Source organism: Gorilla gorilla, chromosome 4 (genome assembly GCF_029281585.2).
Source record: "Gorilla gorilla gorilla isolate KB3781 chromosome 4, NHGRI_mGorGor1-v2.1_pri, whole genome shotgun sequence".
Classification (NCBI taxonomy): Eukaryota; Metazoa; Chordata; class Mammalia; order Primates; family Hominidae; genus Gorilla; species Gorilla gorilla.
In genome coordinates, this window is record NC_073228.2 from 50,727,717 (window position 1) to 50,744,447 (window position 16,731).

Sequence of the window (16,731 nt, forward strand, 5' to 3'; positions counted from 1 at the left end):
CAGAGTGGGGGTCAGTACTCTCCACCTGAGGTCCCAGCCACCTCAGCCCCTTGCCCTCGCCCCCGGCACTTGCTCTCTGTCCTTTCTCTCCTTGCCTCTCTCCCTTTCAGTCCTGGCCAGCAACGGGGCCATGGAAGACAGCAGGCAGAGGGCTCAGACCCCCAGCTGCCCCCAGCACCTCGTTACCTCCTTGCTCCAGGCCAGAGGGGCTCAGTGGCCCAGGAGTTGGGCTGGGCTCTTTAAGAAGAGGAGAAAAGTTAAAGGGAGCCAGGTGTGGTGGCTCATGCCTATAATCCCAGCACTTTGGGAGGCCGAGGCTAGATGGATCACTTGAGGTCCGGAGTTCAAGACCAACCTGGGCAAAATGGTGAAACCCCGTCTCTACTAAAAATACAAAAATTAGATGGGTATGGTGGCATGTACCTGTAGTCCCAGCTACTCGGGAGGCTAAGGCAGGAGAATTGCTTGAACCCAGGAGGCGGAGGCTGCAGTGAGCCGAGATCATGCCACTGAACTCCAGCCTGGGCGACAGGGTGAGACTCCCTCTCAAAAAAACAAAAAGAAAAGTTAAAAGGGAACCTCTGAGGGCCTAGGCCCTCAAGCCCCCCATTCTCTGCTGATCTAAGGAGGGACTGTACCTGGGTTCTGGGGTGGGGGTGAGGGCTATGGCGGCCACTGCCTGGTTCTGGAGGGGAAGGCCTGGATCAGAGATGGGGGAGGGCCCCCGAAATGCCTGCAGGAGACAGCAGGACTGCGGCGGGGGTGAGGAGGTCTCCCCTGTCCCTAGTTCAGGGTGCCCCTCCACCCTGCTCCCCTGCAGAAAGTAACCCCGGTGCCTGCCCCCCCCCCCAGGTCCCTGGCACCGACCCTTAGGGGCTCTTTCTATGACCTACCCTGTTCCAGGTGTTTTTTTCCCAGGGTCAGGCCAGGGGAGGGGGCAGGAGGAGGGGCCTGAGCCACCTGTGTGCTGCCCAGGGCTGGGCACTGGAGTGAATGTGCCCCAGGTTCAGGGGGGGTGTGCACAATTAGGTGGTGGGTGGTCTGGCTTTGCAGCCTGGCAAGTCTTCTGCACCCTCCCATCCTCTTTCGGATCCAGGAGGGTCCATGGGTGCACACTGGGAGGGAGGACAGGAGGCCGAGGGTCTTTGCTGTGTCTGATTTCTCCCCCTAGACGAGAAGCAGGAGAGGGAGGGGGTGGTTGACAGAGGAAAACCACTTGAGAGGCCTGGATCAGAGACCACCCCCAGTCTCCTGGACAGCCCTAGGCTGTAGAAAGGCAGATATCTGTTAGCCAGGCCAAAATGCTTACTTCCAGAATGACGAGCCCCGAGCCCTGGTTTCTCCATTTGTAAAATGGAGTCTCTGTCCCTACTCCACCTGCTGTGGGGCAACTGAGCCTGTAGGTGAGGAAGCCACGGGGGGAGGTATACGGGCTGACACTGCCCTCTGGTGGCCGTAGCCAGAGTTGCTGGCTGCCAGGGTGTGGTCAGCTGGGGGAGCTTTCAGGGTCTCCTAACTTCATCTCTGTCTTCTCCATCCCACTGCCTCTGCCTTCTTCCCCGTCAAACTCTCCACGGGTTTCCCAGGGCTTCTTCCTCATGGGCCAGAAACAATTTAATTCAGCAGGAGTGTAATAGGCTTCTTCTGTATGCCCTGTTCTGTGCTTGGTGGTTGGGGCTGCAGAGATGTCCAAGGCACAGAGAGACAGTCCAGGAAGCTGGGCTGTGGGAGGACCACTCGGCAGAGCCTACGGAGCTGCAGCCTCACGGAAGCCTGGGCTGTGCCGATGCCCGAACAGCCACCTCCTTATGTTCTTCAACCTCACTGTCGTAGCAAACCCTGGGGTTGTGTGTCTCCTTCAAGCTTTCTGCTGACAAAGAAACCATAGGAAACATGCAGACTTTGGGCTGGGCACAGTGGCTCACGCCTGTAATCCCAGCACTTTGGGAGACCAAGGGGGAGGCGGATCACGTGAGGTCGGGAGTTTGAGACCAGCCTGACCAACATGGAGAAACCCCGTCTCTACTAAAAAGACAAAAGTAGCCGGATGTGGTGACGCACGTTATTGGGGAGGCTGAGGCAGAGGCAGGAGAATTGCTTGAACACGGGAGGTGGAGGATGTGGTGAGCCGAGATCGTGCCATTGCACTCCAGCCTGGGGCAACAAGAGCGAAACTCCATCTCAAAAAAAGAAAAAGAAAGAAAGAAAGAAAGAAAGAAAGAAAGAAAGAAAATAAAACATGCAGACTTTGAACAAGGAGGAGAACGGTTATGTTATGAAAGTTCCTCCATTTCCAGAAGTATTCTGGGAGATATGCTCTCTTTTCTGCACCTGTTTTCTCCTCCCTGAGGGAACATTTCCATCAGCATGTAAACATATTGTCCTCTCTCCCATCTTCAAAACACACTCCCCAGCACTCATGTCCTCCTTCAGCTCCTGTGCCCTTTTCCAGCTCTCCTTTGTTGCAGATTTCTTCAATACAGTTTTCTATACTGTCTCCCTCCCTCCCTCCCTTCCTTCCTTCCTTCCTTCCTCCCTCCCTCCCTCCCTCCCTCCTTCCTTCCTTCCGACAGGGTCTTGCTCTGTCACCCAGGCTGGAGTGCAGCCTCGACCTGTGCTCAGGTGATCCTCCCACCTCAGCCCCTGAAGTAGTACAGGTATGCACCACCATGCCCAGCTATTTTTTTTTTTTTTTGAGATGGAGTTTCGCTCTTGTTGCCCAGGTTGGAGTGCAATGGCACAATCTCGGCTCACTGCAACCTCCGCCTCCCGGGTTCAAGCGATTCTCCTGAGTACCTGGGATTACAGGCACCCGTCACCATGCTCAACTAATTTTTTGTATTTTTAGTAGAGACGGGGTTTCACTATGTTGGCCAGGCTGGTATCGAAATCCTGACCTCAGGCGATCCACCCGCCTAGGCTTCCCAAAGTGCTGGGATTACAGGTGTGAGTCACTGCGCCCGGCCAATTTTTGTATTTTTTTGTAGCGAAAGGGTTTTGCCATGTTGCCCAGGTTGGCCTCAAATTCCTGGGCTCAAGCAATTCACCCTCCTAAGCCTCCCAAAGTGCTGGGATTATAGGTGTGAGCCACAGCGCCTAGCCTTCTTTCTGTTTTCATTTTGTTACCTCTCGTTATTTCCTCACTCCTCTTTGGTCTCTCTCACCCCCTCTACCAAGACCGCTCTTTTTTTTTTTTTTTTTTTTTTTTTTTTTTTTTTGAGACAAGTCTTGCTCTGTCGCCCAGGCTGGAGTGCAGTGGTGCAATCTCGGCTCACTGAAACTTCTGCCTCCTGGGTTCAAGCAATTCTCCTGCCTCAGCCTTCCAAGTAGCTGGGCTTACAGGCTTGTTCCACCACACCGAGCTAATTTTTGTATTTTAGTAGAGATGGGGTTTCACTATGTTGGCCGGGTTGGTCTCAAACTCCTGACCTCAGGTGATCCACCTGCCTTGGCTTCCCAGAGTGCTAGGATTACAGGTGTAAGCCACTGTGCCTGGCCCCGCAAGACCGCTCTTGCCGAGGCCATGACCCCAGCTCACCAAGGTTGCCCATGACCCCAGTTTGCCAAGCTGAGTCTCTGTCCTCAGTCTTTGCCTGGCCCAACAGCACCACCCAACACAGGTGGCCACTCTCTACACGAAACATTTTCTTTATTTTCTAGGACCCAACTTTCCTGGTTTTCCTCTACTTCACTGCCCCACTCATCCCAGTCTTCCTTTTGATGCCTCCTCTTCTTCTTTCTGCCCTCTGAATCCTAGGGGGGTTAGTCCTGGGCGCTCTTATCTGTCTTCTCTCAGTCTCTTGGGGATCTCACCCAGTCTCACAGCTTTAAATGGTCATCAAAGAACAATGACTCCTACATTTAAATCTCCAGCCCGGTCTCTCCCCTACACTCAGATTTATACATCTAATCGTCTACCCAACATTTCCAGTAGGATACTTAAAAAAAAAGTATTCTATTTATTTATTTATTTTGAGGGGGAGGCTCGCTCTGTAGCCCCAGCTGGAGTGCATTGGCACAATTTCGGTTCACTGCAACCTCTACCTTCCAGGTTCAAGCAATTCTCCTGCCTCAGCCTCTTGAGTAGCTGGGACTACAGGCACACGCCACCATGCTTGGCTAATTTTTGTATTTTTAGTAGAGACAGGGTTTCACCAGGTGGCCAGGCTTGTCTGGAACTCCTGACCTCAGGTGATTCGCCTGCCCCGGCCTCCCAGAGTGCTGGGATTACAGGCGTGAGCCACTGCGCCCGGCTACAGGGAGACTTTTAAGCGGCGTCTCCCAAGGAGAACAGGGGCTCGCCAGCATGGCAAAAGGAGGGCAAAGCGAATTAGGGTTGGAGGTGAAGAACAGTTAATCCAATCAAATGGAAGACGTCGAGTGGCGCGAGCACTGGGGTGCGAGCGCGAGGGTCAGGGTTGCAGCGCCAGGCAGGGTTGCAGCACGTTGGAAGCGCACTGGAGTTTGGAATGTCTCTCCCAGTCAACCGAGAAAGACGCAGCGCTGCCCTAATGCACTGGCCACCCCAGACCGTATGCACAACGTTGGGTTGGCAGCTTCTACACCAAGGAAGGCACCCGAAACCCCGGCGCGGCAGCTGGGGAGGGGCTGCCCCCAGCCAGGGACCCGCGAGTCCTGGGGCAGCCGCGGCTTTGGGCAGAACCATTCTCCGGAGATGGAGAGGGCAGAAAAAATCTTTCGCTCCCATCCCAACTCGGAGCCATCCGGAACTTGCACTCGCCCTTCTTGCCCTCCTTTTCTTACTGTGCTCTGTTCCGTCACCACTAGCTCCCCTCCCGCGCGGCTCTGAGTCCCGCTTGCCACTAGTTGCTTCTCGGCAGCCCCCACCCCTACGCGTGGTCCGGCCCGGCGGCTGGCGCAGGTTATAAAGGTCCCGCCGCAGCAGCGGACAGCAGACTTGAGATGCGCCCGAAGAGGTCGGGCCAGTGCTTCGCGGGGAGCCGGCTCGGACCCGGGGAACCAGCGGCACTCACCTGTGCACCTTCGCCCTCAGCCAGTCCCGCTCCGGAGCCCTCTGCGCAGCCGCAGGCACGGGGCACTGGACAGAGAGCAGGATCCCGAGCCGCCTCTGGATCCCAGTTCCTCTCGGAAGCCCGCACTGGAGCTCGCCCGGCCTCCGAGGCTGGAGCCAAGGCAGGAGCCCGGCGCCCGTCCGCATTCTCGGCCATCCAAGGGGATGTCCGGTCTATGCCCGACAATTCGGACGCGCCGTGGACCCGCTTCGTATTCCAAGGGCCGTTTGGTTCCCGGGCCACTGGCCGGAGGACTGGAAAGGCAGCGGGCATCTGGAAGACGCCAGCCGCCTACGTTGGCCGGCGACCCGGGGTGTCCGGCCCTGAGCGCGCCGCCTTTATTCGGGAGCTGGAGGAAGGTAAATCGGGCCCCCGGGGTCCTGGACGGGGTGGGGACTGGGGCAACTCCAGGGAGGAAGTGGCCCCATCGGGTCCAGGCGCCCCGCCCCCTCTAGCACTCAGTGTCACCCGTCCACCACCCCCGCGATGTCACTGCGGTGTCTGTCTGGTCGCCCCTTCTCCATCTCCTCCTCTGCTCTTGTCCCCGGGTTTGTGCCCGTGAGTCAGGTTCTGGGGCCTGCACGCTCGCCCACCCACCTCCACGCGCCTCTTGCTGCGGCAGATCTGCACCCCCTCAGCGCCCCTCTCCTGGGTCTACCGCAGTGCCAGGAGAGGGGCGGGGGGCTGCGGGAGGGCGCTGTCCCGCGCGCTCTGAGCCTGCGCTGGCCGACCGGGCTTGCGTGCGATGGAGGGGTGGGTGGGCGGGCGGAGGGGGAAGTTTTGCCCACTTTTTGGTTGCGGGTATGGGGGCAAAGTCGCGCTCTTTTCCTGCCCCTTGTCTCTCCTATCCTCCTGCGGGTCGGGGGAGATCTCTGGATTGGGCCTAGAGGCTCGAGTGTCTCCTAATCTGGTGAAGTCTTCCTCCTGTCCTCTGCACACGCAACAGGTGCAGGGTGAGTGGCTGCGTCTGTTTGTATGACCCAGGAGACTCCATTGCACTGCCTCCTGGGTAGGGGGTGATGAGCCAGTCTGAGGCTGTACTTCCCCTGGCTGTCTCCATTCTAGGCGCCAGGGACCCAGGTGTCCGGAGAGCCCAGTTTCTGAGCCTGGAGGACTGTGACCCCCTTACCTCAGGCTCCTCCAGGGGTTAAAAAAAAAAAAAAAAAGCCGGGCGCGGTGGCTGACGCCTGTAATCCCAGCCAGCACTTTGGCAGGCCGAGGCGGGCGGATCACTAGGTCAGGAGTTCGAGACCAGCCTGGCCAACATGGTGAAACCCCGTCTCTACTAAAAATACAAAAATAAGCTGGGCGTGGTGGCGGGCGTGTATAACCCCAGCTACTCGGGAGGTTGAGGCAGGAGAATTGCTTGAATCTGGGAGGCAGATGTTGCAGTGAGCTGAGATCTCGCCATCGCACTCCAGCCTGGAGGACAAGAGGAAGGCTTTGTCTAAAAAAAAAAAAAAACCCAAAAACCTAAAAACCCTGTCCACTTGGCCCTGGGAGCAGGGAAGGGAGTGTTGAGTGCCGAGGGGTAAGGGGAGGATGTGGGGGGCAGGAGGGGAGCCCAGTCTTCTCTCCCGATGACCCTTGTTGGAGAACTGACGATAGGACGGGAAACAGCTGTTTGCTGGTAGCATCTGCTCCTTTTTCCTGACCTGGCTGGGCCTTTTCTCCCCACCTGCCGCCTCCTGCAGCACTGTGTCCTAACCTACCTCCGCCAGTCAAAAAGATCACCCAGGAAGACGTCAAAGTGATGTTATATTTGCTGGAGGAGGTGTGTGCTGCCTTCCTGATCCAGGCAGGCCCTTATTCTAGTTTTGTCCTGTAGGAGTGGGGGTCTTGTTTATTTCCTGATTGGCAGTCTCTCTGGGGCCCCAGGTTAGGGTCCTTCTTATGGAAGACAGGTCGATGTGGGATGTTCAGGCTGGAAGAGCTCTCAGAGCCAATCTGGTCTGATCTTCTTTTTCCATGAGGGGAAACTGAGCCAGGTTCCACAGTGGGTTAATGGCAGACTCTGGTCTGGTACCCTAGAGAACTAGGGGATGGGGAAGGTTCTCTTAGGGGCCTAGCCTCTCTCTGACCCCTGTGTCCCCCCCAGCTTCTCCCACCTGTCTGGGAGAGCGTTACCTATGGGATGGTCCTTCTGCAGAGAGAGAGGGACCTGAACACTGCAGCTCGCATCGGCCAGTCCCTGGTGAAACAGAACAGTGTTTTGATGGAGGAGAACAGCAAGCTGGAAGCCTTGCTGGGCTCAGCCAAGGAGGAGGTAACCGGGTGGGGAGGAGAGGATAGGGGGCCAATCTACACCTGCCTCATGCCAGGACCCTCTCCTGTCCCTGCCCACTCCCAACCCATGGCTCCTCTCTCTTCCTGCCAGATTTTACACCTCAGACACCAGGTGAACTTGAGGGATGAGCTCCTCCAGCTCTACTCAGATTCTGATGAGGAGGATGAGGAGGAAGAAGAAGAGGAAGCAGAGGAAGACCAGCAGTGTGCTCATCCCTGTGATGCCCCTAAGCTGTGAGTTCCTGCCTTTGCACCTGCGAGTCCTTTCTCTGAGCCTCAATTTCCTCATTTGTTAAGAGGGACACAGGTGATGTGCTTGCCGGCAGGGTTGCTGGAACTAATTGAGAACACTGCCCTTAGCCCTGGTGGGCTGGGAACTGGGAAGCCCCACTCCCTGAACCCTGACTCCCATTCCTCCCTCCCCTAGGATTTCGCAGGAGGCATTGCTGCACCAGCACCACTGCCCACAGCTGGAAGCCTTGCAGGAGAAGCTGAGGCTGCTGGAGGAGGAGAATCATCAGCTGAGAGAAGAGGTGAGAATGGGGGAGGAGGGCGTCCCTGCTAGCAGGGGGTGTTGACTTCCCTGTCCCTTCCTCTTTGTCTCCCTCCAGGCCTCTCAACTCGACACTCTTGAGGATGAGGAACAGATGCTCATTCTGGAGTGTGTGGAGCAGTTTTGTACGTAATGTTGTCACTCGGGGTGGGGGGTTGTCCCAAGGAGCAGAGAAAAGAACTCAAGATGCGGAGTATGGAGATCCAAGTTCAAGTCCCAGATCTGGCACTCCTAGCTGTGTGAACTTGGATACATTCCTTGACCTCTCTGAACCTTTGTCTTTAGAATGGGGATTAATTTTCTCAGCCCCACTGATCTCTCCAGGGTTTATGAAGATTAAGAGTGTCAACAGCTGAGGAAGTACTTTGTGCAAACTATAAAGAGCTATACAGAAATTGTGGGTCTCAGGCCAGGCACGGTGGCTCATGCCTGTAATCCCAACAGTTTGGGAGGCTGAGGCCGGCGGATCACCTGAGGTCAGGAGTTTGAGACCAGCCTAACCAACATAGAGAAACCCTGTCTCTACTAAAAATACAAAAATTAGCCAGATGTGGTGGCACAAGCCTGTAGTCCCAGCTCCTTGGGAGGCTGAGGTGGGAGAATTGCTTGAACCTGGGAGACAGAGTTTGCAGTGAGCCTAGATCACGCCACTGCACCCCAGCCTGGGCGACAGAGCAAGACTCCATCTCAAAAAAAAAAAAGGTGGGTCTCCTCCAAGCCTGTCTCCTCTTATTTGGGGCAGGCAAGAGGGAGCCATGAGCTGCCAGAGACCAGGCATCCAGGGCTGGGACAGTTCAGAGTCATGCACGGGGCAGTGGCTGTGCCTGACATCGTCCTAGGCACTGTGTGTTTATGAAGATGAGTGAGGAGCAGTGTTTGTGCCTGAGGAGTTCAAGTGTAGCTGGTGAGATGCAGACGCAAAGTGGCAACAGCTGAACTCCTGCTGTTCCTTTTACCCCAGACCTGACCTTCCTTCCTGCTGGGTTCTGCAACTCCCTGAATGGCCCCACTGGTCCCCAGGCTACTGGAGTAGGAACCAGTCCCCAAGCTCTGTTGCTTTTACCTCCTAGGAATGGCTTAAGTCTTTTTCCCCCTCCCCACTCGGGCTGCCTCTAGCCCAGGATACCTCTTAACTGGTCGCACTGCCTCTACTCACGCCCTACCAGGAACTTCTGCACACAGCCTTAATGAGTTTTCTAAAACCAAACCTGGCCAGGTGCAGGGGCTCCCACCTGTGGTCCCAGCTACTTAGGAGGCTGAGGTGGGAGGATTGCTTGAGCCTGTGAATCCTGGGCTGTAGTACACTATGCCGACAGGGTCAGTATGGTCCAGGGAATGGAGTACCACTGGGTTGCCTGAGGAGGGGTGAACGGGCTCAGGTCAGAAACAGAGCAGGTCAAAACTCCCATGCCGATCAGTAATAGGATCGCGCCTATGAATAGCCACTGTACTCCAGCCCCAGCCTGGGAACCTGGCAAGACCTCATTTCTTTCTTTCTTTTTGAGATGGAGTACAGTGTTGCAGTCTTGGCTCACTGCAACCCCTGCCTCCTGGGTTCAAGTGATTCTCCTGCCTCAGCTTCCTGAGTAGCTGGGACTACTGGTGTGTGCCATCACGCCTGGCAATTTTTTTTTTTTTTTTTTTGAGACGGAGTCTCACTGTCGCCCAGCTAGAGCAATGTCATGATCTCAGCTCACTGCAACCTCCGCCTCCCAGGTTCAAGTGATTCTCCTGCCTCAGCCTCCTGAGTAGCTGGGATTACAGGCATGCGCCACCATGCACAGCTAATTTTGGTATTTTTAGTAGAGATGGGGTTTCACCATGTTGGCCAGGCTGGTGTTGAACTCCTGACCTCAAGCGATCCATCCCCCTCGGCCTCCCAAAGCGCTGAGATTACAGGCATGAGCCACTGTGCCTGACCCAAGACCTCATTTCTTAAAAAACGAGTAGCCGGGTGCAGTGGCTCACCCCTGTAATCCCAGCACTTTGGGAGGAGGAGGCAGGTGGATCTCTTGAGGTCAGGAGTTTGAGACCAGCCTGGCCAACATGGTGAAACCCCGTCCTACTAAAAATACAAAAATTAACCGGGCGTGGTGGCGCATGCCTGTAATCCCAAGTACTCGGGAGGCTGAGGCAGGAAAATCGCTTGAACTCGGGAGGCAGTTACAGTGAGCCAAGATTGCACCATTGCACTCCTGCCTGGACAACGGAGATTCGGTCTCAAATAAATAAATAAATAAACCAACAAACCCAAGTCTGACCACGTCATTACTGTGCCTAAAACTCCCAAATAGCTTTCCACTGGCCAAAGGATAAACCCCACCCCCTTGCCCACCCTCGTGGTCTGGCCTGTGTGCACTGTTCTGGGCCCTCCGCCTCCCAGTGTCTTATGATGGCCCCTGGGCCTTTCCAGTCACCTTGGACCCATGTTTTTCCTTCTTTGCCTGGGTGAGCTTCACTTGCCCTGTGGTCTTAGCTTAGTGGTTCCTTTTTCCAGGAATCCTTCCTATACCTTGCAGGTCGGGTTGGGTGCTGTAGCTGTGATGCCCCTGCCCCGTACACCCTTGACATTTGCCCATCATGGCCTGTATGATGTGTGACTGTGGTCTGTCTCCCCACCAACTTTACCTCAGTGTGGCGGCTGGGTCTTATTGACCACTCACCCTGGTGCCCTGCTCAGTATCAGTCAATGAACATTTCTTGAATGGAAGACCTGAGTGAGGAATGCAAAGCCCTGCAGGACCCGCTGGCACAGCGCAGCAGCCGAGGGTGGGGGAGACAGAGGCATCTGGGAGGGCCAGAGCTGGTCCCTGAAGGCCAGGGGAGCCAGGGCTGACCTGTCCTCTGCTCTCCCCAGCGGAGGCCAGCCAACAGATGGCTGAGCTGTCAGAGGTGCTGGTGCTCAGGCTGGAAAACTATGAACGGCAGCAGCAGGAGGTTGCTCGGCTGCAGGCCCGGGTGCTGAAGCTGCAGCAGCGCTGCCGGACGGTGAGTCGGGTGTGTGTGGAACCCTCTTGTCGTGGCCCCATGGGACCCTAGCTTCCTTCTTCCTGCCTCCACTTGGCTCCACCAGGCCTGAGGTCCCTTTCTGTGTCAGAGTCAGAGACCTCAGAGAGCCCCTTATCTTGACCCCTTGTTGTCTTGAGGAGACCAAGGCCCAGAGAGGGTCCTGGAGTCTTCTAGGAACCAGGCTGTGTGACTCCCTTGCCTTCTTTGCCCTCCTTCCGTGTGACTTCTCATTTCATGGGCTGCCAAGGACTCACTGATGTGCCTGGGAAGACTTGCTGGAAGCAGGGGGTGCCCTGAGTGGGTAGGCCTCAGATGGGGGTTCACTGGTTTTGGGTCCTTCCAGTATGGGGCTGAGACTGAAAAGTTGCAGAAGCAGCTGGCTTCGGAGAAGGAAATCCAGATGCAGCTCCAGGAAGAGGTGAGTCTCGCTGCCGGCTTCTGCCCCCGCCCTGGAGAGCTGCTGGCCCAGAGTGGGGACCCCAGGCCCTTGGCAGCTACCTGACTCTGGAGAGGACTAGCAGGAACTGAGTCTTGTCCCTTTCCACCCCCTCCATGCCTGGCACAGCCCAGCAGGTGACAGTTCCTTCAAGGTCTGAGTGGTGTGGAGTGCAGGGACCTGCCCTGAGTCCCCCACATGACACTCGGAGTCCAGAACCTGGGCCTCTGGCCTCAGCCTGAGAGCAGATAGGCAGGAGTGCTGGACTGGGTGTGCCTGGGCCCCAGCAGAGCCTGTGGGTGGGTTCCCAGCTGCAGGACCTGCGGGAGAAGTACATGGATTGTGGGGGCATGCTGATTGAGACGCAGGAGGAGGTGAAGACCCTCCACCAGCAACCCCCGGTGTCCACTGGGTCTGCCACCCATTACCCATACAGCGTGCCTCTGGTGAGGACCCTCCCCTGGCTGCCCACTTTTCTACATCTGTCCCTGTGTCTCAGCCTTGGTGGCTGATTGAGATCCCAGTTCCCTTCTGTGCCTGAGCCTATGGGTGGTGGTTCTGCGGGGGTCCTCTGGTAACGTCTGTTCTCTCCACCATAGGAGACTCTTCCTGGTTTCCAGGAGACGCTGGCTGAGGAGCGCAGAACGTCTCTAAGGAGGAGGATCTCAGACCCTGTGTATTTTATGGAGAGGTGCGTGGCTGGGGCCCTCCCTTGCCCCGTAGGCCATGGCCTTTCCTGTAGTGGGGAGGGGGTTTGCCCTCACACTCTGACCTTCCACGCTTCCCTATACCCGCCTTGTTCACTGCATCAGCCCCTCCACTCATTGCTTCTTTATGAATATGGACCCATCACTTCCCCCTGAGGTATTTTTTTTTTTTTTTTTGAGATGGAGTCTTGCTCTGTCACCCAAGCTGGAGTGCAATGGCATGATCTTGGCTCACTGCAACCTCTGCCTCCCAGGTTCAAGCAATTCTCGTGCTTCAGCCTTCTGAGTAGCTGGGATTACAGGCATGTGCCATCACGCCCGGCTACTTTTTGTATTTTTAGTAGAGACACAGTTTCACCATGTTGGCCAGGCTGGTCTCAAGCTCCTGACCTCAGGTGATCTGCCCGCCTCAGCCTCCCAAAGTGCTGGGATTACAGGCGTGAGCCATCGTGCCCAGCCTGAGGTTTTTTTTTTTTTGAGACGAGTCTCACTCTGTCACCTGGACTGGAGTGCAGTGGCGAGATCTTGGCTCACTGCAACCTCCATCTCCTGGGTTCAAGCGAGTCTCCTGCCTCAGCCTTCCAAGTAGTTGGGACTACAGGCACGAGCCTGGCTAATTTTTTTTTTTTTTGAGATGGAGTCTTGTTTTGTTGTCCAGGTTGGCGTGATCTCAGCTTACTGCAACCTCCGCCTCCTGGGTTCAAGCGATTCTCCTACCTCAGCCTCCTGAGTAGCTGGGACTACAGGTGGCCGTCACCACGCCTGGCTAATTTTTGTATTTTTAGTAGAGATGGGCCAGTAGAGATGTTGGCCAGGCTAGTCTTGAACTCCTGACCTTGTGATCCACCCGCCTGGGCCTCTCAAAGTGTTGGGATTATAGGCGTGAGCCACTGTGCCTGGCCAAGCCCAGCTAATTTTTGTATTTTTAGTAGAGACGGGGTTTTACCATGTTGGCTAGGCTGGTCTTGAACTCCTGACCTCAGGTGATCTGCCCACCTCGGCCTCCCAAAGTGCTGGGATTACAGGCATGAGCCACTGCTCATGGCCACTACCTAAGGTTCTTCAGCTTGACCAAGCCCCAGGGACTGCAGTTTCGGCTTCCATTGTCTCATAATGAAGGTCCTTTTCTCTTTGAAGGAATTATGAGATGCCCAGAGGGGACACATCCAGCCTAAGGTGAGCCTGCCAGGGGCTCCCCCACCACCTGCCCTCAGCTTTCAGCAGCCAGACAGCCCACCTGCCTCTGGTTCTGCCACCCTGCAACTCCGGAGAAGGCCCTGCTATCTCGGCTGGCTGAGCTGAGAACTGTTCTGGGAAGGAGCTGCCCCACTTTTCCTTCAAATCTTGCCTCCTGGGTGGCTGTGTGATTCCAGGCAGCTCTGAGTGGGGACTGAAGCTTTCTTTTCAACTGACTATGGGCTGAGAGGTGACAGGCACTGGCTTAGGAGCTGGGAACACCTGGGACTAAGGCCCAGCGTGGTCCCTTTCCTGACTGTGTGTCCTTGGGCAAGTCATTTGACCTGTCTGAGCCTGTCTAGAATGGATTTGTTCCTATGGCAAGTAGCTGTGGGGTGGGCTATGAAGGTTAAATCATGCAGGAGGGAGGCAGAAGTGGGTGTTAACCCTGTTGGTGTCTTCCGTGCAGGGTCAGGGACATAAAAGAAGATGGGGCCTATGCAGTGTTGGTGACCATTCTTCCTCCCTCCCACCAGGGGGATGGGCTGGGTGTTTGAAGCCTTGGAGCTGGTACCTAGCTCCCCTCTCCCCTGGCTGGGACAGAACCAGGAGGAACCATCAGGGTCTGTGTGGAGACGAGTGGGGGTAGGCCTGGGGGGTTGGACTTTCCAGCCCCTCAAAAGATGTCGCTATCTCCCACCCAGGTATGATTTTCGCTACAGTGAGGATCGAGAGCAGGTGCAGGGGTTTGAGGCTGAGGAAGGGTTGATGCTGGCAGCGGATATTATGCGGGGGGAAGATTTCACGCCTGCGGAGGAGTTGGTGCCCGAGGAGGAGCTGGGGGCTGCCAAGAAGGTGCCGGCTGAGGAAGGGGTGATGGAAGAGGCAGAGCTGGTGTCAGAGGAGACCGAGGGCTGGGAGGAGGTGGAACTGGAGCTGGATGAGGCAACGCGGATGAACGTGGTGACATCAGCCCTGGAGGCCAGCGGCTTGGGCCCTTCACACCTGGACATGAATTATGTCCTCCAGCAGCTGGCCAACTGGCAAGATGCCCATTACAGGCGGCAGCTGAGGTGGAAGATGCTCCAGAAAGGTGAGTGCCCCCACGGGGCCCTCCCTGCCGCCAGCCGGACAAGCTGCAGATCGTCGTGCCGATGAAAAGAGAGGGTGGATAAGCTCCCCGAGTGCTCACCTGCCCCAGCCTGGCCCTACCTGCTGTGCTTATTTGCGTGGACTTTGCATATCATTTGCATAGACACCTCTGATCCCCTTCAGTGGGAACCGTAGTGTCAGTGCTCATTTATGTCGCATTTGCTTAGGATTCCAGATCTCCATCCACTTTTCTCCTGGGGGCTGGGCTGGGGGTCAGGGCTGGGACTGTGCCCCCACACTGCGCCTCAGCTTCCCATCTCTGCCCGCTTGCTTCCCCTGCCCCCAACCCCTGCCTCCTCTATCCCCCAGGCTCTCCAACTCTGCAGCAGTGGCAGCAGCAGTCAAAACAAACACAGGGGGCGGTGGGTGGGATGGTGGAGCAGCCCGGGGGCTGACCCAGGCTGGAGGACAGGGCCAGCCACCCTCCCACGGCCTGGGAGGAAGAGAGGCCTTCTGGGACTGCCCAGGCTATGGGGACAAAGGCCTTCACCAGCAAGGGCCACAGTTGGAACAGTCCCCTGGGTGTCAGAAGGTGGGCTAGGGCCTCCTGCAGGGTTGTGGGGTGGAACAGGGTCTCCTCTCCCCAGCCAGAAACCCCAAAGTCTGGGAGCTGCACCTGCCGAGTGCAGGCCATGTGAGCCCTGCCTCTTTAAGGAGCCGCAGGACATGAAAGATGACCTCGTGACACTCATGCACAGCAGCCATTGCACGTGCGTCAGCTCCCATCAGCCTCACTCCGTGGCAGGTGATGTGTCCCCATTGGTTAGGTGAGGAGGGTGAGGCTCAGAGAGCTAAGGACACTTGTTCGGGGCCACACAGCCAGGGGTAGATCTGAGCTCGTCCTCTCTACTCCTGTGCTGTAGCACCTTCACTGGCCCATCCCTCCCCTCTAGTGCTGTCCTGGTACCCGTCCCAGCCTGTCCCCATTCTCATGGCCCTTTGGTCACTGCCAGGTGGAATAGCACTGGCTTCAGCAGGCGTGTCATGTAAGCTTGTGCAGGTTATAAACTGAACCATGACCTTTATGGCGCATGCAGGGGTCAACCTGCATAATTATCAATGGCGACTTTCCGTGTCCTTCTGATACAGTTGATCAGACCCCTGCCCACCGCCCAGGCCAGGCCTGTGGTCATCAATGCCCCAGTTCACATCCACCTGCTTCTCTTCCAGGCTTTGCTGTTCCCCAGCAGCCTGCAGAGGCCCCAGAGACAGCTTGAGGCCCCTCCTTCTGCTGCCTGGCCAAGCCCCACACCCGCAGACCCTCCTTCCCATCCTCTGAAATGGGACCCTGTGTCTGTCACCAGCCCACCCTCTGTGTTCATGAACCTGGGCTGGAGCTTGGGGACCCCTCCCTGCCCCTGGCTTCCTCTTCCATGTTCTGCCCTTTCCCACATGTTGGAGGCTTCTCCAACATCTTCAGGGACAGGCGGTAGGAACCCCGGCCCTCGCTCTGCAGCTCGTGCAAAAGCTGTGGCTGCCAGGCCTGGGCCACATGGCAGCCCAGGGGGCAGGAGAAGCCCGGGAGAGGCCCACTGGCTACCAGACTCAGCCCTGAGCGGGGAACAGGGCCCAGCTTCCACCGGCAGGGAGTTGTGAGCGCCCTCCCAACAATGTGCCCCTCACCCCTTGATGCCCATGCTAATGGTGGCCACCCTGGTTCTTGTTGACTTGAGGGACCTGGCTGTCTTCCCTGTTCTTCATCCTTTCTTCTCAGTCCCTACTTACTGTTTGTAACCACAAGTGTCTCTGTGTGTGGGTGGGTGAGGGCCCCTCTGCCCAGTGGTGTGTCTCCTCTCCCTCCCTCCCTCTTCTGCCAGTGGCCTGGGGGTGTCCAGGCTCCCACCCATGGCCCAGCCCCTCTCCCCTCTGTCTTGATCCCCCCGCTCCCTGCCCCTGGCTTCCTCTTCCATGTTCTGCCCTTTCCCACGCCTTTGTTCCTCAATAGCTGGGGGCTGGGACTGAGGCCTCCTGCAGGTACCTGCCCCCCTTCACACAGCACCTCTCAATCTCCTATTGCTTGTCAGCCTGTGTGCGTGTGGTGCAGGAAATAAAGGATCTATGCCCTCCTGGCCCAGCCTCCAGCTGTCTCTCTAGGGAGTGTGTGTGTGCACTTGGCAGGGCGAAGTTATAGAGAAAGGGTGGATGCTAATATTGAAGTATGTGCCAAGGACTCCTATTAAATACGCCGTTTAATCATAGCAGCAGCTCCTAGAGGGCGGTGGGTGATGTCATAAGTGCCTGTCGGATGGAGAAACTCAGGCCAGAGTAGGTTAAGTGATGCCCTCACCAGCAGATCATGGCTAGTGTGGAGCTGGGATTTGAGCTCATGCTTCCCTGATCCTTTCACCCCAGAGACTGACTCAGTGGCCTGGCTGTGAA

The 16,731-nt window shown here is 56.7% G+C and overlaps 1 protein-coding gene across 4 annotated transcripts; it reads left to right on the forward strand.

Moving 5' to 3' along the window:
* The first annotated feature begins 4,903 nt into the window (after window positions 1–4,903).
* Window positions 4,904–16,421, forward strand: HAP1 (huntingtin associated protein 1). 4 transcript variants are annotated; one of them, XM_055388147.2, is made up of 12 exons: window positions 4,904–5,392; window positions 6,728–6,807; window positions 7,183–7,299; window positions 7,411–7,553; window positions 7,747–7,852; window positions 7,931–7,997; window positions 10,730–10,860; window positions 11,225–11,299; window positions 11,629–11,763; window positions 11,917–12,008; window positions 13,162–13,200; window positions 13,905–16,421. In XM_055388147.2, the coding sequence occupies exons 1-12, from the start codon at window positions 4,924–4,926 to the stop codon at window positions 14,356–14,358; spliced, it is 1,908 nt and encodes a 635-aa protein (XP_055244122.2). In that variant the 5' UTR covers window positions 4,904–4,923; the 3' UTR covers window positions 14,359–16,421. The 4 variants fall into 4 exon arrangements, with proteins under 4 accessions (XP_055244122.2, XP_063562473.1, XP_030867604.3 ...); XM_063706403.1 differs by having other exon boundaries at window positions 7,132–7,299; window positions 13,905–16,414; XM_031011744.3 differs by lacking the exon at window positions 11,629–11,763 and having other exon boundaries at window positions 7,132–7,299.
* Window positions 16,422–16,731: the final 310 nt, after the last annotated feature.